General features: G+C 36.6%; 1 protein-coding gene across 1 annotated transcript in view; it reads left to right on the forward strand.

Moving 5' to 3' along the window:
* LAMA2 (laminin, alpha 2) overlaps positions 1-26,332 on the forward strand; it is a 283,511-nt gene that overhangs the window by 171,410 nt on the left and 85,769 nt on the right. The window contains exons 28-34 of the mRNA XM_009999216.1: positions 2,490-2,607; positions 5,293-5,427; positions 6,076-6,200; positions 9,350-9,436; positions 10,408-10,601; positions 20,328-20,470; positions 20,998-21,096. Of these exons, the coding sequence (XP_009997518.1) occupies positions 2,490-2,607; positions 5,293-5,427; positions 6,076-6,200; positions 9,350-9,436; positions 10,408-10,601; positions 20,328-20,470; positions 20,998-21,096 (901 nt within the window). The remainder of the gene's footprint in view (positions 1-2,489; positions 2,608-5,292; positions 5,428-6,075; positions 6,201-9,349; positions 9,437-10,407; positions 10,602-20,327; positions 20,471-20,997; positions 21,097-26,332) is intronic.

The raw sequence follows: 26,332 nt of genomic DNA on the forward strand, positions 1-26,332 counted from the left end.
GCAGGAATACATTATTATTTTTTTCAAGTTAGCACCTCAAATTATTTCAGAGGACATTTTGCTTAAGATCACAAAATAAATCCCCCAAAATGTTTTTAAAGGTTAGTGGGATATTAGCTTGTGTAAGAATTGAAGGCTTATATTAAAAATAGTCTGAAGCTCTGTAAAGGACAATATTTATGCTCAACTTTAAACATATGTTTGAATTAAGTGACTTATAATAAAGCATTTGTTTAAATAGTGTTGTGCTTTCAAAATAAGGGCCCTGTTCTAAACTAGTAAAGTTTCTCTTTCCACCTGACTCTGTATAGTAGAAAAGTATAAAGCAAAAGGAACTGGATAGGAGGAGGAAAATATCATATATTAAGGGTTTTAAAAATTACATTAAGGTTTTAAATAGTGTCTTAATTTCAGTTGCAGAGTTGAAAACCTGCAGATAAGTGACAAACTACTGGAAAACCATTTAAAAATAAAGTCAAAAAAGCAGCAATTCTAGTTTTAGGGCTGTATTAGCTATATAGTTTAGTAGAATGCTAATGTTCCTGCTTCAAAGCTGCAGTATTTCTAGTGACTTAGAGATTTCTGCTCAGAATCCAAAGGTAAACATTTTTATCCTATGTTGTTCATTTTGTTGCCCTCATTTTCACATTCATTGCTCTAAATTCGAACATTTCTTTTATTAGATTTTGGCTTGCTTTTTGAGCAACTGGGCTGTCATAATATATTCGTTTGAATTGGAAGTATGTTTTCAATTTGACTGAATTTTTTCAATATCCCTGACACTGATCAGGTAGCAGTTGTTGGACTGCTGCTTATTAGACAAGTTCCAAGAACCAACCAAGCCTGACCTTCCCTAAGTAACATTTTCACACAAACAACAGGTAGCTTTGTGGTCCCAGAGTACATTATTATGTAAATACAGCTTCCTGACAGTAAATAGTTTTTTTCCAGCACACAGACCATTACCTCAGCCTTGAAGATGGTGGGGGAGGCAGAGCTCATCTTGTTTTTCCATTAACTGTACAGAGATTTCAATCTAAACTTACATTGACATATTGGATCTGAATGCTTTTACCCTCTTTATTTTGGTCTTCTGTTTTCACCTGACTTTGTTTGCCTGGGTTTTCTGTTCAATTTCCATGCTCCATTCAACCCATTACTTGGGAGCACGGGGCTGAAGTTACTAGATGATGCGGGGATTTTACACTGTCACAAGACATCAAGAGGTACGAGTCTGGTCACCTAGGCTCAATCACAAAACCTTTAAGTTCAGCAGTGGGCATTTACTTTCCTACAGTCATCCTGATGTTGGTGCCCATGTCAATGCACAGAAGAGTGTCACTCAGTCACTCAGTAATCAGGGTTTAGGAGTAGAAGAACAGACTACAAGCATGAAGAGATGAGCAGTTCTTTGAGCTCCTCTGCATTAGCACAGGCCCTCAATGAAGAGACTCCAGGAGCATTACTGTCATTTATTCAGCTAATTAGTCACTAGCTGAATTTTATTTTAGGTTGGTGATATATTTGAAGCTTTAAAATTTACACTTTTCTATTATTTTTGTTTCTTAAAGACAGTAAGGGGAGCCAGATGATAGCATTAATTTAAAGAAACTAAAAAAAAACCCAAATGAAGAAGTGAAAAGAACAGCATTGTGGTGCATTAGGATTAAGTGTATTGCATTAGACATTATGTTTGTTGTCTTTGTGATGTACTCAAACCTATTTGGCAGGTCAGCATGCATGCCAGAAAGATGGGGAATGGTTGAGAGGCAAGTATATTTTTATAATCCAATCAAACACATGCTTGGAAAGCTAAAATGTCAGAAGCTCTACCATGAAACATATCCCTTTCTGATCTTAACAGATGCTTCTCTAGAAGGATTTCTTATTTGCTTTAAATTATTTCTTTTTATGTCTACAAGATCCTAAGAAAAAAATAAAAAATAAAATCTGGCTACAGATCCTAAAACTGCTGAAAAAAACGCAAATGTCCAAGGAAGTCTGGTCTAGAGCTTGTTAGGTTGCTTTAGTTGCTCAGGATAGATTTTATTTTATTTTTCAAATAGTTGCCTCATTAAAAGCTCATTTAGTGAAAAATTTTATTGCTGTACCTCTGAGAATCATGAATTGGAGCTGCATTTAGTATGTGACTTCAATTTCTTAATGAGTTTCTCTAAGTGAAGAATCAGATACAAGCTTTTGTTAGTAGTTTGGTGGAAAAGAGATTAAAAAAAAGAGAGATAAAATCAAACAGGAGACAAAAGTTACTTATACCATTGCCAAGAAATGGAAAATGAAGCCGCTGGTGGTGGTAGCTCTGTTGTTTCCTTATGTTGGGCAAAAATAATGCTGTTTGTCTCCTGTGGATCAAGAAGGCTACAAACAGCCAAATAGGACCCATTAGTTCCCATGCCATCTGACTGTGAACTAACTGGGTTTGAATTAGTGCTTGGCTAATCTCATTAGATATGTTTGCTCTTTTTTTTCAGGATTTCTGAGATCTCAATGGAAGTTGCTGAAGGAGGCACTGTGTCTGGAATGACCCCTCAGGCCCACTTGATTGAGAAATGTGACTGCCCCTTGGGTTATTCTGGTTTGTCCTGTGAGGTACAGTGGGATATGTAAATAGAGTGTGAATTCATTTAACTGGCAACAATTGTCCCTTAATTTAATTACTTCTATTCAATTATAGCTACCAGAGAAAGTGTTCAAGATGTAATACTTTGACTGCAGAGTAGAAGTTAGTATTTTTTACTTCATGTGGTTTTGATGATGAGACTGACAGTCTTTCCTTGTACAAAACACTGTGTTTTCTTTTTTAAGCAACACTAGCAACTCCTAATTCCTTTGTCACAAATGCTAGGTGGAGATAGCAGGGAAAAAAGCCTTGAGCATTCTGCAAATTGTTCAGATGTCCTGACTAAGTAGGATCTTGTGAAGTGTTCCATCAAACTAATGGTGGGAGATCTGGAGTGAGTAAATGAAGGGAAAGGTACCTTGGTATCTGCAAGAACTTTGCTCCCATCAGATGTTTTGCAGGATTGTGTTACACAGTAAATGAGACAACTGGAGCAGTGAGCTCTTAGGAAATGTGTGGTAGAAAGTCAACACTGGCATTTTCTGTGTACAGTATTTGAGTCAAACCATACACTCGAGTGGGTGGAAATACACATATGAGGAATTAAGGAGCTCCAGCAGTTTCTCAGTAGTGATTTTTTTTTCTTTTTAATTACTGTAACAAATAGTATTTTCGAAGGAAAATACCTGATAATATAATTAGAAATTTATTTTAATTCACACCCATCAGGGGCTGGAATATATATGTCTCAGTTGCAAACTTCATACTTCATGCTTAGTTGTGCAATCCTCACATGCTCGTAACTTAGCTAATTTTTAATATGCTCAGTGAAGGTTATGGTGTGTTCTATATTCTATTTAATTTCAGTAGGAAAAAAAAGAATCTGATTCCCAGGCTTTTTTTAGGCAAAAGCAAATGGCGTATATGTAAGAATTTCATTATTTATCCTGTACCTGCATTGTGAAGACTATGTGCTCAGCAGTTTTTACTAGAAGTGACATTTATATCCTTTTCTTTAACATATTCCTTTTATTTTTTTATTAATCCAGTAGCAGGCTGAAAAAACAGTGCTAAGAGTCTTCCTAATAGCTACTTCTGAAAAACTTCCAAACTAGTAATAATAAATGTAGTCTGCTTCATCTTTTGCTTGTGTTCAATTTCTTCTCATAAATGCTCACATCAAAATGGATGAGAAAAGTGTCAATAGCATATCAGAAAAAAAAGAGTTAGAGATTAGATTTGTTTGAGGATGTACCATATATTAATACCCTGATCCTAAAGCTACTCAGAATTTGTAAAGCTGTGCTTTGTACAATTCTATATTTGGAAAAAGACTCTTCTAGGGATGGAGAGGGAGGAAAAAATTAGGAAATTGTAATAAGAAAAAAATTACTTTCATTTGAGATTATTTATCTAAATTGGAATTCTTCACAAACCATGAAAACACAGATAGACTGTTTCTATGCTTCAGGGATCTTAATATAGTCTAAGTCAAAATAAAAGGGAAAAAGTAGAAGTGAGTTAGATTACTTCCTTTGTGATTCTGATGAAAATAATTGTGTTTATGCTTCCTCCGTAACTTAAACTCCTAGTGGTTTTGGCAATGACTATAAAACTATAATATGAATAGAATCTAGCATGTCAGCTAGAATACTGCTTTTTGATGAGAAAAAGTTACTTACTCCATATTCTCTTCTGTTTTATTTTGCATCCATTTTATTACTGTGTGAGAAGTGTACCATTCACATTCTTTCCAAAAATCAGAAATTGTGGGTATCAGTAGGAAATAACCTCATCAGATGACTTTCATAGGCTCCTAACACCACTGTCTGGTGGGATTTATACGTGGGACAAGTGACTTGTCTGTATGGACTTACCCCTAATGGTCTGGATTATCAAAATGGTCCTGTTTGTATTTTTATGCTGCCATATCTGTGTGCTTTCTGTGAGCTTTGTAGACACTTTCACGCATTTGCATAATAAGCCTGAAATAAAGATCAAGTACTTAATTTTGCATGTGTCAGCTTTGCTGATAATTTGTGCGTTGCTCTTAGAATTTTATTGCCAAGCTGGGGTACAGGAGACTTAGTGATAGATAAATTTGATTTGGGGCTAATAGTCCCAGGACATGTAAAACCTTTAATATTTTGAATTTTTTACTTTTATGGTCTTTAAATTATATAGCTATAAATAATGCAGCTGTGCAGCCAGGGTTTTTTTTTTTATTATTGTTATTTGGCTTTTGCTTGTTATCCATCAGGCAGTATGTAGGCAGATATTATCTTGTCAAACCTGAAAAAATCACCAAGGGTAAAGGGAACATAATCCTCATGCTTGCTCTCCCCAGTCCATGTGGAAAAAAAAAGTAATAAAAAAAAATTCAAAACCAAACTTCATTCTTAAGAAATTAAAGGAATGATGCTTGATGCACAGTGAGAACAGTGAGGCGTTCTGCATCTGAATGAAAGGTCTCTCAAGCTGTAATATGAAAAATCTGGTGCCAGTGGAGTGCTCCAGGGATTTTTCAGCCATGTTTCCAATTAGGGCTGACTCTTGTTATCTGTAAAATACTGTATATTGTTTGTAACACAGCTGGAAGGCTGTCAGGTTCTTTTCACAACTTGTAAAAACTAGTGATTGGAAAGATTGCAATGCTCTCCATACCTAGTGCACTCTGTAATGATCTGTATTCTTCTGCATCTTTTTTATTCCAGTCATGCTCCCCAGGATTTTATAGGCTTCCATCTTCAGCTGCAGGAAGGACACCTGCTCAGCCCTTAGGCACCTGTGTTCCATGTCAGTGTCATGGACACAGTACTATGTGTGACCCTGAAACATCCATTTGTCAGGTATTATATTTCTGCACTTATGCACTAGGTTGATCTTAATGTAAAATTTTTAAGTTCTGTAACTTATCTAAAAAAACAGGACAATATTTTGTCCTATTTTGCTTAAATAGCTCTAGTGTCAAATTTAAAGGGGGGGCTCAAAAAAGCAAACCACATACCTTTAAAAGTTTTCCATTCTGATTTTCTGGAGTTCAGATTATGCAGGGCTTTATTGCTGCTGAACTACTATTTGTGTAAAAAGAAAAACGAAGTGTGTGCAAACTAAAAAGATAATGTGCTATGTGTCAGACAATAAACACAACACTGCTCTTATAGGTAATAATATGTGTGACCTGATACAGTAAGGTTGAATTTTAATTATATCTGCTTCAACAGCTGGAACAAAAGAGGAGAGCAAAAATGAATGGGATAACAAATTCTGCAGGATACATGTGGCTAGCTACAGGCCTCCATTCTTTCTTCATGTAAACCCATATATAACTCAGCATGCATTTGATAGATGCTTAAAACAAGCAGTCCCACTGCGAATCATATCGTGGAGAGAAAAAATATTAATATAAGTTTGAATCTCTGAGGCTGGGAATAAAATCTTGTATTATTTCTTGTAATTATCAAATACAGGTTTCATTATGTCTCCTTCCTTTGCAGAATTGTCAGCACAACACTGCTGGTCACCACTGTGAGAGATGTGCCATGGGATTTTATGGCATTGTCCAAGGCTCTCCAGATGACTGTCAACCTTGTGCTTGTCCTCTGTCCATTTCTAGTAACAAGTAAGCAAACTCTTGGTGCAGAATTACCTCTCCAGCAAGCAAGAACTTTGTTTTGGGCTCCCTGTGTCCTTTTCCAGATGCCTACACGAGAATTGCGTCATGTAATCCATACTAAAAAAAATCATATCTACTTTTGCTAATTGATCTTCTTCTAAAAGTCAGAAATTGCTCCTTTGCTAATTTGTGATGAATAAATTAATAAGTGCTAGAAAATGCAATGCTCAACAGATAATGAATGTGTGTTCTGACGATATTCTCACAAATGAAGCTAGAGTAGAACTGAAGTACAATATAGCCACAAGGGAACTTTAAAAACTCTTATGCTCATATATTATGTTGGTATAAATGTATTATAGTGCCTTTCTTGCTCCACTGTGGAATTTATTGATTCCTTATTTAATGTTACATGAGTTTTAGGCAATTTGTGAAAGATAGAATAATTTAAAAGCAATATAGTTATTGCAGCATAAATTTTATTGGTTGCTTAATGCTAATGAGCCTTGCTGCGATGTCTCCGCATGTGTTCCCCACAGATGATACTTTAGCACTTGAGATTTGTTTGTTGTTTTGCTGGAAAACTCTTAATGATGTTTAGAATCATACTTTTGTACTGCTCTGAAAAGGTTTGTGTTTCATGATTGTTCTCTTGAAAGGTCGGAAGTGTTCCTTAAAACTATTTTTCTGTGCTTTGTCTGACCTTTACTATTTTTTCATGAGTATTTCAGCCAGTACATATGAGTTTGGGGGGTTTTGCGTGGTTTTTTTGGTTTTGTGTTTGCTTTTTTTTCTTCTTTCTTCCTCATTTTATCATTTTAGGATGGTGTGAATTTTATTTTAAAGGAAGGAATCCTTTTTTGAAACATCAGTAGCTAAATACATCATGATCTTTTACCCATGGCAAATGTTTTTAAGAAGACTTCCAAAGCTTATAAGTTCCAAACTGAAAACAACCAAAACAATTATAAAAAAAGCTGAAAGAAATACCCTTTATCTCAGAAAGTTATAATGTGGTTTTAATTGCAAGTTTTTCTGAGTTGTGCCCTTTTTCATGGATGTTTTTTATTACAACTTGATTAGGTGTTCTACTAGTATCAGGAAAGGACATTCAAGTTGCAAATAAGATGTACCAAGTGTGCATTTAAATTGTTGAGCTGCTTGAGGAAGCAGAGCAAGCAAAGTGCCAGTATCTCATATGGCCACACAGCCTGCATGGCTGCAGTGTTGTCAGGGCCTTTTGTGTCATGCTCACATAAAAGTAATCTTGAGGCTTTTCTGTTCAAAAGCCTTCACATCAGTGAATAACACCTAGTCTGAAATAAGTAAATATGTTTAATCATGAGGTAGTCATCTGGTTTCTTAGTGCTGTAGGGAGAACAGTCAGATCTGAGAATGTCCAGAAACGGCACTGCTTGGGTTTTATAGAGCTTAATTCAGATGTCTATATATCATGGATGAGTTTTCTACTTCAGATGGCTGTAGCCATCTGTAATTTTGATATGTGTTTAGCAAATGCAGGTACAGCCAACTATACATATCACCCATGTTAAAGCTGAAGGAAACCACCATTGGAGAGAGGGTGGAGAAAGAGATCTTTCAAATGTGTGTAAATGCCTGCATGTGCATCTCCATTTTCCACTGCTGAGAGAGGATGTCTGAACAGTTGGCTTAGACTACATGCCTTGCTTTTCACTGGATAGGTCTAGGTTGGATAAGTCCATTCCATAAAGCTACAGAATTGCATGGAAAATGAGGGTATCACACCTTGGATTTGTGTGAAAGCTCAGTGTAAGCTCTTCAAGACACAATTAAGGAAAAAAATCTTGCTACCTGCAATTACTGTGTGGTAGTCGAGGAATCATAATCTGTATGAAAGGCAGATAGCTAATGAGCTATCCCATTAGCTTGTTTTGTCATGACTGCCATGATAATATTTGTGTATGAGTATAGTGCAATTATTTTTACTAATGAATTTTTTTAACACCCCGCTAAGGTTTTAAATACTGTCGATATGCTCCTGTACAATCAGCAGTCTGCTTCAAACATGATGAGCTGGGAAAAAAAATCCACACAAAAAAAACAGCCGAGAGAATGAGTTGTTCTTGGGGTGTGGATCTATTTTTATAGAGCTGAAAATGTGTTGGATAATGAGTTTATGAGTAATAGATTGATTTGTTTGCGTATTTTTGCAAAGGTGTTATTTTACATACTCATTCAAGCACTACTTATTTAATGCATTCTAAGCAAGTTAGAGTGGGATGCTGACTGCACTGTGCAAAGAAGGAGCTCTGGGTTCACTAGTAGCCAACTCTGTGCTAATCCGGTTCTTCTTCCACAAAGGCTTGAAAGAGTTTTACAGTATTGCACCATTTTAACATTTCATTCTGTTTCTTTTCCCCTACCTACCATTTTTATTTGATTTAAGGGTCTGTACAGGCACCTACTGCACTCATGTTCTAGCAACATACGGCTTTGCACAGTTCCTGTAGCTATGCACTTCAGTCACTAGTTACTCATCTATGTCATGGCTTAGTCAAAATAATCTGATGTCTTCTATTATTAAAGTACTACTCCTTCCTGATCCAGAAAAAGGTAGCATTTGGGGTTTTTTCCTCTCTAGGCCAGTCTTTTCTCTTCAGTCCTTGAGAATATGACTTGATGAAGCATTTTTGGAAGATTCCACATGGCTATGACTTGGGTTTCTTTCTCCCTCTTTATGTCTTACCTCTGAGTAAACTACTACTGGCTTATCTCCCTTTATTCAAGTTAAAATTAAATCAGACTGGAAAGGCTGGGAGTTTTTTAGCTTAGATTTTTAATCTTTTGTTTTACATCCTTCCATTACTTGTTTTTCTTGGTCATTTTGAGTGACAGCATCATTCAGTCACACAAGCCTACAGCATGCGTGTTGTTGACTCCTCATGGATTCTGCCCTTCCAGCATTTTTCTAAGCTGTGTATTCACAGCTCTCTCTTCAAGGCATTCACAAAATTCTTAGTAGAAAGGAGGGATCTCCCACATGTTTCTAAACAGAGAAGAAAATGCTTTCATTTACATTAAGAGTGAAGCTTACCGTGGGTCCTTATGCACAGCTGACTAGAGTAAAATTATGCAATAGAGTGAAAAAAAGTGTTTTATTTATTTTGTTTTAGTTTCAGCCCCTCTTGTGTTGCGGAAGGACCTGGCGATTACCGGTGTACTGCGTGCCCACCTGGATATGAAGGCCAGTACTGTGAAAGGTAGGATGAATGGAAAAAGAAGAGAGAGGGACAATGAAAGGCAGGCAAGACAAGAAGGAGAGCAATGTCCTTTGATACTATAAACATACCATAGAACGGTTTGGGTTTGAAGGGACCTTAAAGATCATCTAACCCCCTGCATGGGCAGGAACACCTCCCACTAGACCAGGTTGCTCAACTGGTTGCTTATGTATTTACTAATGTTTAAATACATACCTTTGGACATGTTATTTCCTCTTTATACGTTCGCATTCAGTCATGCTAAGCAATTTTTATGTGCACCCACAGTAAATTGATAATCAATGTTATTTATATAAAAGCCTTACTTCCTTACTTGTAAGGCTTTTTTTCCCCTGGGCCTCAGAAGTTAAACCAAAAATACAAAACTTATCTAAATTCAGATACCATACTTATAATGCGTCTTGCTGTCACTCATACACTTTGTTCTAGTGGTTGTTGTGCCCTCACGGGCACTGACTGTGAAAGATATATCAACACGCTAATGACCAAATTGCAAGTTAATAACCTAGACAGCAGCTGTTGTCCCATCCATAGCAACACTGTGGGATTAAGATGGTCAACATTAGCGTCTACTATGAGATTTCACTTCTGACCCAAAACATAAGTAGCTAGTGTGGGAAAAGGTTTATAGTCCAAACATTGCTAATATAGAAACTTTTCTTCATGGTATAATAGAAGTTTAGCTGGAAACTGTTAGGGATGTGGAATCACCTTTGCACACTTTTCCATCCAGACTGCTCCATGTCCTGTTTAAAAGTTATTACCAGTCTGTTGGACAGTTTGCAACAGTTCTTCTGCAAATGCATCCTGGGTCATAAAGCACCAAAGATTTTGTAACGGTTCATGGATGAATGTTCATGTACATTTTGTTTACAGTCTTGCCAAGTATTCAGTGTAGCACACTATGCATATCACTTGGCCAAACATGGTTTCGTATTTACAATGTCTAGGTGTTCTCCTGGCTACACGGGAAACCCACAGAGTCCAGGAGGCTCCTGCCAGGAATGTGAGTGTGATCGCTACGGTTCCCTGCCTGTCCCCTGTGACCCTGTCACTGGACAGTGCACTTGCAAGCCTGGCTTCACAGGGTGGAAATGTGCTGGCTGTGAGCATCGGCATGCGCGTGATGGCATGAAGTGCATTTGTACGTATACTAATGGAATTCTTGATAATATTTAACTGTGTTTGTCGTATTTCAGAAATGTAATCCTACTTGTGCACCAGTCCATTGTGTGGGTTTCTTTGAAAACAGTCACTAAGCTTTTTACTATTTTGACATTCAAGTCTGTTTTTTTTTCAGAAGCCTTGATATATTAGGAAAACTCAATACTTTTTAATAGGCTCACTGAAAATGGCCAACAAAGCTTTGCAAGATTTCTTTTTATGGATTTTTGAAGTCTGTAGTTTTGCTAAAGGTTGTTGCTGTTGTGACAATATTTGCTCTTACTGAAATTTTTAGTGTTGTCTCAAGTAGTTAACCAGCCATTGCAATACTCTATGCCATGAGTCACACAGGAAGTTTTTACCAAGATTTGCTTGATCATGTTGGTTCAACAACCACCCATTGTTATTTCAAAGATATAAGGAATGACAGTACGATATATCCAGGAGCAAATAACTTCCTTTATTTAAAATAGAAAACTGATAGCCTAAAACACCAAGTTAAATTTTACAGCACCAATATCTTTGCCTTACCTTCAGTTTTGATATATACCAAATGTCTTGTCCTTTTTTTATTGTTTGAATTTTTTTCCCCATGAATGGAATAATGTTTGTTCTAAGACCACAACCTTTAAGCCCATACTTTTAAAAGTATGCCTACTTCTTAAAAAACCAAAACCAAACCTAAACAAAAAACCAGGGTATCAAAAACTTCCTAGAACAGTTCATAAATCCTGACTGAAATAAGGCATTTTCCTCTCCTCCATCTCCCCCAGCTGAATAGGAATTAATTTTATTGTGATTTTTTTCTTTTTTATACTCCCCCAACAAGTCCCTTATTGTTCATTTTAAAGTAGAGAACAAATAAGGATCCAGTAAGTCCACAGTATATAATATTTCTTACTCTCTGTGTCTTTCAATATATTTCCAAGGCACAATAAACTTGTTTTAATGTTTTCCTTGATTTTTATCTGTTATAAGACTTTAATTGGAGCTTTTTCCTCTTGTGTTCGGGCTTTTTTGCCTATGTGAGGGACATGCACCATCAAGGCAAGTAGATACCAAAAAAAATAGGGTTTTATTTTCACAGAATGCATTCATTCTGTACCTCAATACCCAGAGGTGTACAGTTATCTAACATTAAAGTCAGCAAGTACAGCTCGAAGTGGAAGCATTTGAAAAGCAAACTGAAAAAATAAAGAAACTGAAGAAGTGCTAAAAATAGCTGAAGGTATCATATAATCCAAGAATTAAATATGTAGCTTCTTTGAGTGGTTAAAGAGGAAGGCATTAGGCAGGTAGGGTTGGGGTCTGCACAGTGCAGAAAATAGTTTAACTCAACTTAATGGCTGTGATCAGCTCTCAGAGAACGATCAGTGCTTAGCAGAACTATGCTAAATCTGACTGTTGTGTTCAGTCTTTTTGCATGAGTTTGTGTTCCCAACTACAAGTCTTCTTTGAGAATGAACAGAAAGATTAATGGAAATATAGACATAAATACTTATATTTCTATTTTATTAACAATATGGAATTGATTCATTGAGGAAAAGCTTTGTGTACTTAAGGGAAATAAAGTTATAATGTCCTGCAGTGTGATGTAGTTCAGGACTTACTTCTGAACTATTGCATATCTTGAGCTCTATTTTAAATGACAGCAAAATGAATGCAAGAGAGGAAGTGGGTACATTGCTGAAATAACTATGCTTTGGCTTCCATTTTGTGGCCTACATGTTAAGGAGAATTGTAATCATGAGTTAAATTCGTAATTGTTACAGCTACAAAATTTTAAAATACGGACTATGTTTTCCAGAGTGGTGTCTATATGAAAATTACTTACATTTTCTACATTATTAATACCTGTTACATTATTTCCAGTAATGTACTTCCAATATAGCCAATCCCAGGCACCACTTAATATGGTTTTTACTGGATAAGTACCTAATCAGTATTCAGAAGAGTCTTTTGGATATCCTGGATGGCAGAGGTTCTTTGTACAAAACAGCTTTAAGTACAAGCTTCCATTTGTAATGGTTTTCCAACTTATTAATCAGAGTCTTTTCTTGTGTAGATAACAAGGTTAAAAATCCTCACTGTGAATGGGAAAAGCTGTGTGCAGGCAAATCAAATTTTCCATCTTTTTGCTTTGAAAGATGTGGCGGACTATAATCTCTAATTTAATTGCAATATACTCATGTTTTGAAATAGATCTGCACTGCCTGTAGCAGCATTTTTACTTTAACATGTTAGTCTGTTTTCATCATAAAAACAGTCCTTTGCATGTGCATATGGATATTTAATGTCATTGCTAGAAGCATGGAATCCAATTAAAAGATTTCTTTCCTTTAGTCATAAAAACAGAAACCACCTATAGGAACAGATGGGAGGTACTTTGTATCTGCCCTATCACAGGAATTAGTCTGTTACTACTAACACCACATCAATAGCATCCACGTCATCAATTGCAAAAAGAGCAGTTAAGTATTTAATTAGGCACTTCATGCCTATTTCCTCTCCCCATATGATTTTTCCCTTGTTTAAAGGTTCCTCAACCCTTGCACTAGTCCAAACCTGCCTTTGCTCATGTATGGCAATAACCCTCACATGGTAGAAAACCATTTACCTGCACAGGGGCTGTGGCAGACAAAAGGAGTGTGGCAAGTGTAGACTTGATGGGACGCTTGCCTGGAGTTAACATTGCTCAGTGTATCACAGGCTTCAGAGCACAGCTGTTTTCTTCTGACAGGGATTCATTCATACAGCTCTCAATGTGATTTAGTAGGCACTGTGCTATAAAAAAACAGTTAGAAACATCTTTGGAGGAAACCTTTCTTATGCCCAGAATGTTTTCTGTTCCAATCTGAGTTTAATGTACCTGAGAATTTTTGTCTTTTGTACAACATGTATTTACTTTGATCTATCATCAACTTCCAAAGTACTCAATAAATTCCCGTCTGACTTGCTTCAGTTGTAATGAAACCTTAATAGTAATCATAATAGTGATTAAGTACTTTTAATGTACAGAAAATTAGTGCTGTATGCAGAATCCTACTTGCATTCAATATTTCAAATGAGCTGGGTGCATGTATCTACTTTTACTCATTTGCAGGGTTCCATTTCAAGTACTGCAATTGCATTGTACCTGTTAGAAGTGTGAAGAACCCCTACTTAGGTGGTAAAATGGTCTAATTTAAAGGTAATACGTGCAAAGACAATCACCCATGCTTGAAAAAATGTAGTTGTAAGTGATATAAAGCATAGTGTGATTAAACTGCCCAATGTTACTATGCTATACTTTATCTTTAGGACGGTAAAATTTTACTTTTAATATTTAGCAATGAATAGCCATCTGTATGATGAATTTTTGGCAAACTCCATAAGAAGTCACCACACAGTAAGACATGGAAACTAAATAATGCACAAATAACTCCAGATAGAGAGGTGGTTTAGCAACAATATTGTAGGTATTAATGTTTAAACATAACATTGATATTTTAACATATTCCTTATCATAAGCATTCTAAAGATTTTAAAAATGAAAATATGCAGTGAAAAGACAGAAAAAAGTCTGGAGAAGCAAGCATATTCATTAAAATTATCTATTTCTAATATAGCTAAAAATCTGCTTTCCCCGGTTCTTACCAGGTTTTTTTCATAACATTTCATTTTTCAGTCACTTAGTGCATGCCACTTTTCAATGCTGCATTATAACAGCTTTATTTTAGAAAGCTACAGATAGAATGGAAAGAGAATATATGTTTTTTAAAACCACTGTAGAAAGCATGAGAGTTTGTTTACTGCTAAATAACATTGGAAAGATAATCAGAAGTAAAAGACACTGGCAAAATTCACTTCCCATTATATTCTTAGAACAGAACAATGTTGTTTTCTCTAGGACACTATTACGGATTGGAAAATTATATCCAAAAACTAGACTTTTTAAAATAAGTAATACAAGAGTCTGAATTATATTCTCCCTATTGTAAATTTTTTATTATTATTTTAGTAATATGGTTAATTGGGTTATTTTCTCAGCTAAAGTGCCCATCTAGATTGTAATATACAGATACTCATAATACTTGGCTAATGAAGAGTTCTTTATAGAATCACCAAGATTGGAAAAGACCTTCAAGGTCATCAAGTCCAATAATCTGCTCTACAACCCCTAACCACTAAACTGTCTTCTGAAACACCATGTCTGCCCTTTTTTTGAACACCTGTACGACTGGTGCCTCCACCGCCTCCCTGGGCAGTCTCTGTTCCAAGACCTCACCACTCTTTCTGTGAAGAAATTTTTCCTAATAGCCAATCTGAACCTTCCCTGGTGCAACTTGACCCCATTTCCACTCATCCAATCACTGGTCACGAGGGAGAAGAGGCCAACATCCACCCCAATATAACCTCCTTTCAGGTAGCTGTAGAGAGCAATGAGGTCTCACCTCAGCCTCCTCTTCTCCAGGCTGAACAGCCCCAGCTCTCTCAGTCTCTCCTCATAAGGCTCATTCTCCAGACCTCTAATCAGCCTAGTTGCCCTTCTCTGCACCCTCTCCAGCACCTCAACGTCCTTCTTATACTGCTGTGCCCAAAACTGCACACAGTGCTCAAGGTGTGGCCTCACCAAAGCTGAGCAGAGGGGCAGGATCAATTCCTTGGTCCTGCTTGTCACACTATTCCTAATGCAGGCCAGGATGCTGTTGGCCTTCTTGGCTGCCACTTAGGCTCACTTTCCCTTCTCTTTTGAAAAAGTCAGTTGCCAATAAGAAAATTAGTGATAATTTTGAACTATTTTTAATAATGCTGCCAACATTCTTTTATAGTGTCAAATAAGATGAAAGTTCTCCCAAATCTTCTCTAATGTTTACAGATTTTTATCATTATTTGTAACTCCAGATTAATTTTCCTCTAAATGATTGATGTTCCCTTATGCATCACCCATTTTTAATGTAATGAACATATTTCAATGTTTATTCTGCTGAAAGTTATTGACTGGCCTGCAGTCACTACAGTGCTGAAGACCTGTATTTTCTGCTTTCTTAGTTAAACTGCACTGTCCCAATCCAGAACATGGCTGAGTTGTGTGATGAACAGGAGCAGCCTGTTCATTTCTATAGGAAATGGCCTCAAACCACACCAGGGAGGATATTAGAAAGAATTTATTTACCAAAAGAGTTGTGGGACAGTGGAACAGGCTGTCCAGGGAGGCGGTGGAGTCACCATCCCTGGAAGCATTTAGATGAAATGTAGGTATAGTGCCTAGCAAAATGATTTAAGCACTGAACGGGTAAATTAGGTTATGGTAGGGGGATTTAAGTTATGGTTGGACTTGATGATCTTCAAGATCCCTTCCAACCAGGATGATTCTATGATTCTGTGATGCTATAGACTTTCTTCAGTTCATCTGTACCCAGCATTCTTAGACAGACTGAGATAATTAGTTTGCTTGATTCATATTTGTCATAAACAGAAATAGGTAAACAAGCCAAAGCATGTTTATGCTTCTTCCTCCTCCTTCCCAAAGAGCTTTGACCTTAGCAAGCTTAAGTGGAAAGAAGGAGCTACAATGGGTATTGGATCAACCCTGTAGCAATTGTGCATTTTCTTAGATCAGCAATTCTTTTGTGTATTTTTTGTTATACCTTATGACATTCCACTTAACTTCTGTTGTTGAGTTTGTATTACATAAAATGAAGAACCTTAGATTACAATGTTGTTGGAACAGTGACTGTGGTTGCTACTGTGCAGTGTTTAGGGGAAAAAAAAATTATCCTAGTCAGAGCTTCAAGGCTTTATTAAACATGGCAAGTCAAAACTCATCTGAATGCTCTCAGGGCAGCAGTCATAACTATAATGGGGACTTCAAAAAAACTTGGCTTTGATATTTTGAGCTCTGTTGCAATACAAACAGCAGAACCTTTCCTCAAATATATGCCCTTGTCACAAATGTTCCTTGGGGTCAAGCAAAAACCTAAATATAAAGTAATAGATGTAATTCTGCTGAACAAAATGAAGAGGGAACAGGAAATGATCATGGCATAGAGAGAACAGTCATTAGGAATTTTTCTCTAACTCAGTCTTGGGGGGAAAAATGGACCTTCTGCCATGCTGCATGCTGCAGTCAACAGCCTTATATCTTTACGAATTTAGATATTCAATTTTGGTAGAAGGAGAAAATTATATTATCAGATTCCTTTACTACCATGGACACTGAAGTATTCTACTCTAAGTAGACTGGTTCTTGCAATGAGAGGGATATTTTTTCCCAGCTGCTCATTTCTGTCCTAAGGAGAACAAAGAAGCTCCTAACCATTGGTTGTGGCAGAAGCAAGGTTTTCCCTCTGAAACAGGGAATTACTCCATGATCTTCTAAATTCAGAACTAAGCAGAAATACTCTCTCTGTCAGAGGCAGATCTTGACTGATCTGTTAAAAGAAGCATTTCTTAGCTCCTACAGTCTTTAAATCAGCAGGAGCTTTGAGCATCTTATCACAAGCCTTCACAGAGTGAGCTGAAATGAAAGATAAGATGTGTAACACCAGATCTGGGAAGCCTTGGATGAGTTTCTGCCATGTTCTGCCTTTAACAGAAGTTGTGAGCCCTTAGGACACAGCCGTAAGAATTAAACTTACCTCTGCTCTGGACAACTGCTACTCTTGTCTTCAGAAGCTCAATAAGGGACAGGTACCCATACTTGGCCTAGAAGCTGAAAAGCCATCAGTTATTCTCTCTTTTTCTGATGCATGAGCTCCTCTTGAGTTTTGACACACACTGCAATGTCTTTTGCCCAACTAAGTGCTATGTAAACCTAATTAGTTCTTGGTTGTATTTGAACCAGCAAACAAGGCTTTCTAAATGATGAAAAACAGAAATAAACCTGAGTCTGTACTTAAGACCTTTATATGGATCTGAATTTTTCCAGATTTTGAAGACATATTGAACATGCAAACTCCCTGAAAGCAGCAGCACTGACAAAGAAGCTAAATTTTTCAGCTCTTTACAGGAGTTCTGTTCTGGGAGGCAGAAGAGGTCATGTTTATTGTTTGGTGTAAGACCAGTGCTAAAACAAGAAAAATGAGGAACAACCAGCATATTAATGAGGCTAACAATAGTTCAGTGTTTATTGAGAAGCAACAGGAAAATAAGAGTCACTGACTATGATGGGATACCACCTCATATCAGAGATTGCATAGTGGTCCTTAGACTAAAAAAGTACCTAGTCATAACACAGTCTTCTGAATCTTGACAGTATTGAAGGTATTAAAGCAAAATTCTGTTAGATAATCACTCAATTGGAGGACTACATTGTGGCTCAGACACGCAGTTCCTTTCCCGTACATTATCTTCTGTTTGTAAGATGGAGGAAGTGGTTAAATGTCCAAAAACTTTGTGTCTTTTATTACTTGAGTAGTTAGTTTTTTAATAAACAATTTCTTTTCCATGCATACTTTGGAGATGCTCCTCACAAGAGGTAAGTCAAAATCTTTACAGGACTTTTTGTGCATGGGAAAGTATGGTGAAAATGGAAAAATGCAGTAATTTGTATTAATTGCTTGCTGGACTCCTTGTAACTTTGACTGCATGATTTTTCTCCTACATGCTTGCACTGTTTTAATGGTCTGAATTTGATGCTGCATTTGTTAATATTAGACACAAAACTGTCCTGACAGTTTTAAAGGCAGACACAGAAGTATTTAGTCTGGCAAAATATAATCATGCTCTTGAAATACTTCCCATAGCTACAGTGCATTTCAGACTGTTTATTGAAGTAGCTTAGTCCTGTCTTATCTACTCAACTGTGGTCCTCACTTGATGTAGATCCTCTTCTCAATCTGATTGTGGAAGTTGTGTTAATTTATACTGAATGCTCACTTTTCAATTGCTCAGTCATGGAGAATACTCCATCTCTCCATCTCTTCATAAGCTGTTCATTTATTTTCTTATTGGTGTGAATTGAATTTTTATTTAACATCTAGCAAGTTTTTAGAACTTTATTACCAACTACCCTGACAATTTTGAGGGTGAATAAATTTATCTTGTTTGATAAGTGAAATAATGTATGAGTAAAAAAACAACCTAAAAAAACCCACAAAAAAACCCCAAACCAGCCAACTGACCAACAAAAAACAATTCCTTTCAGGTCCAAGATCACTTTTTTTTGCATTCAGCAGAATGATTGTCAAGTCTGCTTACCTCGTTGACCAGCTACAGAACAGGTGTTCTATAAAACAGGCAGTTGGCTGTAAAGCTCACTTTTCCTTTAATTTTCTCTGACATCTAGAAGCAAGCCACATGGATGACAAGAGCTGAGATGGTATAAGATTATAATTTTTTTAATTTCACATAGAAACATAAATCAGAATGTATCATGCCCACAGTTAAAAACTGCAGAGAAGTTCCAGTGCAGTTCAATTTATGTAACAAAATACCATGAAAAAGGAGGAAGAAGTCTGCAGATAGAAGCAATGGAAATGCAAAAGGAAGTTTAAAAATAACAGTATCTAGCTTTCCACACCCACTTCTTTCTGCACTAAACTAGCATCTATCTTGTCTCCTTTTCAGTCATCTCATAAGTTTCAAGGTGGATTAAACTAGTACTTTGTCTTTTCTCTATATTTGACTCAAGTCTTTGCTGTGTTGAACAGCCAACCTACAGCATAGGAACAACTTTTGGGTAACTGTAGTTACTTTGAAGAATAGAAAAGATATCATCTTCATGAAGAATAGATTTCAGGGGGGAAAATGTAGTTCTCTTTTGAAAATTACTTCTCTTTTGCTGCAGAAGCATACACAATGTTTAGTGTTTTTTTTAGCCATTGAGCTGCCTAAGGAGTGTTGCTGAAATACATAATTACATACCTGTAAAACTTTCGGTACAACCTTCCATGTTGCTTAACACCAAGAGTGAATTTGTTTTGTCAGTTTGCCCTGTCTCCTGAGATTTGTTTAGGTTTACCAGTCCTGTGTTAGCATCCTTATGCAGGGAAACAGAAAAGCATTCCCACAACTCTTTTCTGAAGCATGAAGAATTTTCCTATCTGCAGCATAAGTTATAGGAGACTAAGCTTATGAGAATTTCTTGTGATAGTTAATAGAAAGCAATGGGGGGGAAATGCAAACTCCTTTTGGCATGTGCAGCACACATTACTATTTTTCATGCTAAAGAATATTTGCAAGAAAGGAAGCATAAATGAAAAACATTTCTTAAAATAAAACTGTTTATATTGTTACCTGGATTCTTTCTACTGTCTGTTATATGACCATAAAGTATGTAAATTGTAAGATTTCTGCAGTTTTTTGCTTACATCCAAATCCATAACTGTACTATACTGCTTGAAATGCTCCTTAGATTTTCCAAATTGCCTGCCCACTTTTCTCAAACTTTATGCAAATTGCTTGTCTAGTTTAGGTTTTTATATCAACTAGTCCATAATGGACACCATGGATTCTTTCCTCTTTTTTTTTTTTTGAGTTAAGACTACCAATTTTGTTCTTCATGATTTGTATTACACTGTCCCATGACCAAGTTGTAAGCAATAAGGTCTTTCCTGTTCCCTAGTTGTTATTCTCATTTTTTCTCACACTGCCTTTTGGGGCAAATTACCTGAAATTAGTGTTACCTCTCACAGAATTGTATGTGTGCCATAATATTTCTAACTCAAACATAAGTCTCACACATTTAGCAGGAATTAATGAGCTTTGCTGTTCTTCCCTATAGCTTGTGATGATGAATGCACAGGACTCCTTCTCAATGACCTCGATCGGCTAAACCAGATGATCCTTAGTGTTAACCTTAGTGGTCCACTGCCTGCTCCATATAAAATGTTGCATGGGTTTGAGAACAGGACACAGGAATTAAAGGTATGTTCACAGTGTTCACATATATAAATAGCAGGGCTTCAGTACGACTCTACTTGAATCTGTTAAAACATATAGCCATGAGTAGGTTCAGGGAAGAAGAAAAATTCAGGATTTATTTACTTCAGACTTGCCTTGGTTGGTAAATAGTTATTACAGCTATTTAGTTTGAGTTATTTTAGCAAATAAAACTTGCAGCATTAATTTGTGTACTTTTATGCAAGGAATTATACTGCAGGCACACAAAAAGTTATGTTGCATACAAATAAAATGGTGTTCATGGTGGTGGTTCATAAAGCAGTTCTGTATTTTATGTATTGTATGTTCACTGCTACAGTTCTAGGTTCTCCCCTGAACTATGTAAGCTGTCAAGGTTCCTGAGAGAAGTACATTGGATGCATGTGACATAAGAGTCAATGACAATAGGGAGTTTCATACTGTAATGAAAAGTGCTGCATCTCTGCAAGGTTTGGAAGCACTGAGATCCATTAAATATAGGTTTCCACTCTCCCTTCTCTTTTCCCCAACAGCATTTGCTTTCACCACAGAGAGCACCAGAGAGACTTCTTCAGCTAGCACAAGAAAATCTGGATACCCTGGTGACAGAGATGGATGAACTACTGACAAGAGTAAGTCTGTGATCACAATGGGGTCTATGGGTTTGGTTAAGTCTTCATAGTGACAGAAATCTGAATATTAATTAAACATGAATGAATAGATAAATTATAAGATTCTTCTCAGTCTCATTGTGTAAAGTGAAATCAAGTTCTCTAACAATCTCTTTTTCTGGGCCAATACATTGAGATATATTTTCTGCAAAACTTTATAATAATGTCAGAAAACTCATACAGAGCACCCAAGAATGAGCGTCTTTGGAAAAGCTCACACAGAAGGAACGAGAATTTTTGGTATAACTTTTAAGGGTTTTCTTATGACTTCAGCTACGTGTTATGTTACAAACTTAAGGGCAATAAAACCATGGGATTACCACAGAGTTTCTTACATGTCTGGAGTTCTTCTTTGTCTGGCTGAGGCTTCTGGAAACTTAACTACCTGGTTCCCTCCCTTTTCTTCTGAACATTAATACTGTCTCTGGCTACCTGCCTTCTGCATCAGCAGCATCATCTTGTCATACTCCCTTTCAAGTCTCCTGAGCGTGATTCTCTCAAGACAATTCCCTGCTTGTGTATCTTTTAAGCTTTCCTGTTGCAATACAAGCAGCCTGACTCCACTCAGTACCCAGCCATTATAGGAAAAGTTTTGTTTTGCAGCTTCATTTTCAATTTTGGGTTATCTGTTCTGTTGGCAAGTTTCTCCAGGAGCTATAAAGTAAACAGTAGCCTAACGTGATTCATGTATTTTAAAGAAATATTTTAGGAAGGCAATTGGAAGTCCTGGTTTAACAAATTACAAGTTCCTGTTAAAAGTCAATGAATGAGGTAATTGAAATCAGGACAATACTTAAAAGGCAAATTCAAATATATGTGAGATATAGACGTGTGAGTTTATTTAAATATGTGCTCTATATTTCACTTAGGGGGGTAGTGAGAGTCTTCTGGAATTCAATCGATGTGCTATTTGCTCTTTTTATTAGGAAATTTTTATTTCAATATAGACCTAATTTTGGACAGTGTAAGACATCGTTTAAGCAAGTAATATTAATTGTGCCACCTAGTGGAGTAAAAAATAGGGGAAAAAAACACAATAAAATTACATGTCCAAAATATATTAATATAAAGGACTAGCAAAAGTCATGTTTGGAAGTTGTGCTCCTTTGCATTGAAATATCCAGATAAGAAAGGTGTGTGTTATGGTACTGATGAATAAACATCTGAGAGAATTTACCCAAACCCCATATAGTTTTAGCATCCTGTCTTCAAATAGTTCATGGCTTACAGAATTAAAATTCTCAGAGAAACTGCTTGTGTGTGTGTGTGTGTTATATTCAGTTTTGAAAAAAACACTATTAAATCATGGGTAGTGGGTAAGAAACCATCTGTAGTATGTTTGCATACAATGCATGTATGTGTGTGTCTATACACCCACACACACATGCACATACAGGTACCTATAGATGCTCTCATTGTGAATGCACAGAAAGGTTTGGGTTTTTTTTTTCCACATCTGCTTGGACTTTTCTTTTTCTACCAGAAATAATTGTGGTATATTTAAGTCCAGGTGAATTTTGAACTCATGACAGCTCTACAAGTAGGGACTTTCATATTTCTTGTATTAAGATTTCTTGATCTTAGACTGAGACTTTTTTTCTTTGGCACAATTGAGGCTTTCGATTACCCTTTTCCAATCTGCCCCCAAATTAAATAAATTGTAATCTCCCATGGAGATGACCTAAAATCATTTTGCAAATTCTGACCTGTGGATTAGAGATAGAAGGAAGAATACTGAAGGTGGGATCTTAAGGGATTTAATCTGGTGGCCAGATTATCACTGATTCCCTTTATGCAGTTTTCCGTTGTTGCAATGAGTAATGTGTTGCCTTATGGTTTCCAGTTATCCTTACAGACAGTTGTTAACTAGATTACAGTTGGGTTTTTTAATTTGGGGACTGACGACTGGTGACAAGTCCTACCCTAATCTTTCTATGTTTGTAAATAGGAGTAATGTCACAAAAAAGAGGAGAGTCCTGACAGAGTGTGTTCAAGTCTCACTTCCAAATGACAATGTAGCTGGTGATATCCATTAAATGGCTAACACTTGGAGCATGTGGTACGAACATAGATAGGAAAGCTTTTCCCCATATCTAATTTTCATACTCACTGAATTTGCAAAGTTAAATGAGTATTTCTGAAGAAAAAGGCTGATTGAGATTGGTGAGGAGCTTATTTCCATGTGAAAAACTATTTAAAAATTAAAAATTATCTATTTTAAGATTAAAAGTAGAAGACAGTAAAATTCAGTTACTACAAATCCTTTGGGGGTTTTGCTTCCTTGTGACATCTTTTCAACCAGTGGTCTCTTAGATCAGTGCAGTATTCCTTTTTATTTTTTTTCCATCATATTCTTTCCTTCATTCACTCTGCCATACGAAGATCATCACAAGTTTTTTCCACAAATTAAATTCTTACATGTTTGCATGCACATTCCTACATTTGGATGTTGGACTAATCACAGAATCATAGTTGGAAAAGACTTTTTAGGTCATCAAGTCCAACCACTAAGCTAACAACTAACCTACCTCTACCAAGTCCAGTGCTTAAACCATGTCCCTGAGCACCAGATCCACAGGTCTTTTAAACACCTCCATGGATGGTGATTCATCCATCTCCCTGGGCAGCCTGTTCCAGTGTTTAATAACCCTTTCAGTGAAGAAATTCTTCCTAATGTCTAGTCTAAACCTCTGCTGGCATAACTTGGGCCACTAGAGCTATAAAGATGATTAAGGAAGTGGAACACCTCTTTTATGAGGAAAGGCTGAGGGAGCTGGGTCTCTGTAGCTTGGAGGAGACTGAGGGGCAACCTCATCAATGTTTACAAATATGCTAAGGGCCACTGTCAGGAGGATGGAGCCAGGCTTTTTTCAGTGATGTCTGGTGACAGGACAAGGGGCAATGGGTGCAAACTGGAACATAGGAGGTTCCAAGAGAATATCAGGAAGAACTTCTTTACTGTGAGAGTGACAGAGCACTGGAACAGGCCGCCCAGAGAGGTTGTGGAGTCTTCTTCACTGGAGACATTCAAAACTCACCTGGACACGTTTCTGTGTGATGTGCTCTTGGTGACCCTGCTCTGGCAGGGGGGTTGGACTAGATGATCTTTTGAGGTCCCTTCTGACCCCTAAGATTCTGTGATTCTGTGACCCTTATTGCTCCCCAGGAGTTTGTTGTCCCTGTTTAAACTGTTAGGAGATGCTGAAAACTGACCTTACAGTAACTGTGAACTGTAGTAAACTGAATCTATAGAAAATGAGTAGAACTTTATTAACAAACTGAAAGATTTAATTAGCCATGGAATAGTTAGGTACAACATGAAGGACATATGCCATCTAATTTGGTTTACAGAGTTAAAGCTAGACTGGATAACAAAGTGAAAGGTTATTTTTCAGCAAAGCAAATTATAGCAAAATACAGCAACCTTCAGTGGAGCTAAGTGGGATTTAAGTACTAAAGAGAACTGTCAGCAAGAGGAAATGAAAACTGTTCAATGACAGATTAATGTGCACATTAACGTAGTACATGCCATTCAGTTACAAATATTGAGAGGTTAAACTGGAATTAACATGAAAGTGGAAAAAGTAGTAAAAATTTTAAGAAGTATATATAAGTTTTAAAACACCATTTGTAGTAAAGGACTGAGAAATATTATAGAATGTAATAAAAGAGAATGTGAAAATGCAAAGCAGACAAAATCCAAATAATAAAAGGCTGATTGTGGAGGGTTTTACCATAAATAATAAAGTAGTTCTCAATTATATGAAGTATGAAATTACATCAGAAATACCAAGCTGGGTTAGAACAGTGGCCCATCAAGAACATTCTGGATTTTTCCTTTTTCTTATCCCAGTTGCCTCTTACAGCTCACGGTGACAATACTTTAGGTCAGTATCCAGGCAGGTAAAGGAGTTTTGTAAATCTTAGAGGAAGTGACCAATAATACGATTAAAGATGTATACGTGTAAAAAGCCATGTTCTTCTACTCATATAGGGATGAAATACAACCAGCTCTCCCTAGTCACTATGGGTTCTTAAGTTTTCTGTATAATTCTATTTACATTTACCTGAACCATTTTCATATAAATTACTTTCAGAGTAACTACTCTGAAGTAGAACAAAACTATAGGTTGTATGATAACGCCAGGGATTTAATTTCAGAAACCCAGCTGGCCTGATGTGTCTTCAGGCTTTCACCTAGTAGCTAATCAGGAAAAAAAAAAAAAAAAAAAAGGTGTTAAAGTGATACTATTTCTCTTTAACTATTATTGAGATGTTTGGGGGTTTTGGGTAACTGAAAAACAGTTTGTATAGTTCAAGTCAGAGAAAACCCAAGGTCATTTTGAATTATTGACCTTCTAGCTGTTTCCCAGAGGTGGGAAAGATCATAATGCCCTGCTTTGAGGCATTTCTTGGGAATGGAATGCCACCTCCCACCAAAAAAAAAAAAAAAAAAAAAGGTTTTTTTTTGCTTTACTGGCTAGTTTGACAAGTTTTGTTGCTTGAAATGGTCAGCTTCCTTGTGATAAAAGCGAGTCCATTTTGTAAACAGAGACCCTGAGAGCTAAGCAGAATGTCTTAAGATGATTCCTTTCTTAGTATGCTTTTCAGGTCTGCAGCAGATGTTTTTATTCAGCCTGCTAGTGCTACTGTGATTCAATAAAATTACAAAGGATTTAGTTGTACAAAGCTGAAATTTTGCTGAGCACCCCAATGCGTTCTAACAAACACCTTCAAGTCTTAAAGCTGAAAAAAACATATTTTTTTTTTTCCTCTCTCTCTTTCTTGGTTTAATTAATGTATTGATTTTAAATTCTTTTTGCTTGTTGGCATGAACTGTCTCTTTGACAACATCTCTGGGGAGGGAGCAAAGCGGTTGTGATACCTGCTGCACTTTGTCAATTGAAAAGTGCACAATTGGGAAACTATGGAAAGTTTATTAAAAAGTCTATTAAAAGGTTGCAAACAACCTTTCTTTAAGCAATTCAGTGAATAATTTCATCCTGTCTCCCTTTGTGTGCTGTTGCACACAACTAAGGTTTTTAAGGACCCAAAATAAAGACTTCAATTTCCATTTAAAGGAAAAGGTAATAAAATTTGATTGTGTACTTGGACAGAGCGTGTCATTTCCCATGCATCTGATCAATAATTCATTGATTGCCTTTTGCCTGAGGAAAGTTTTGGAAATATTCAGCCA

This window comes from Chaetura pelagica, unplaced genomic scaffold (assembly GCF_000747805.2).
Source record: "Chaetura pelagica isolate M959 unplaced genomic scaffold, ChaPel_1.0 scaffold90, whole genome shotgun sequence".
Classification (NCBI taxonomy): Eukaryota; Metazoa; Chordata; class Aves; order Apodiformes; family Apodidae; genus Chaetura; species Chaetura pelagica.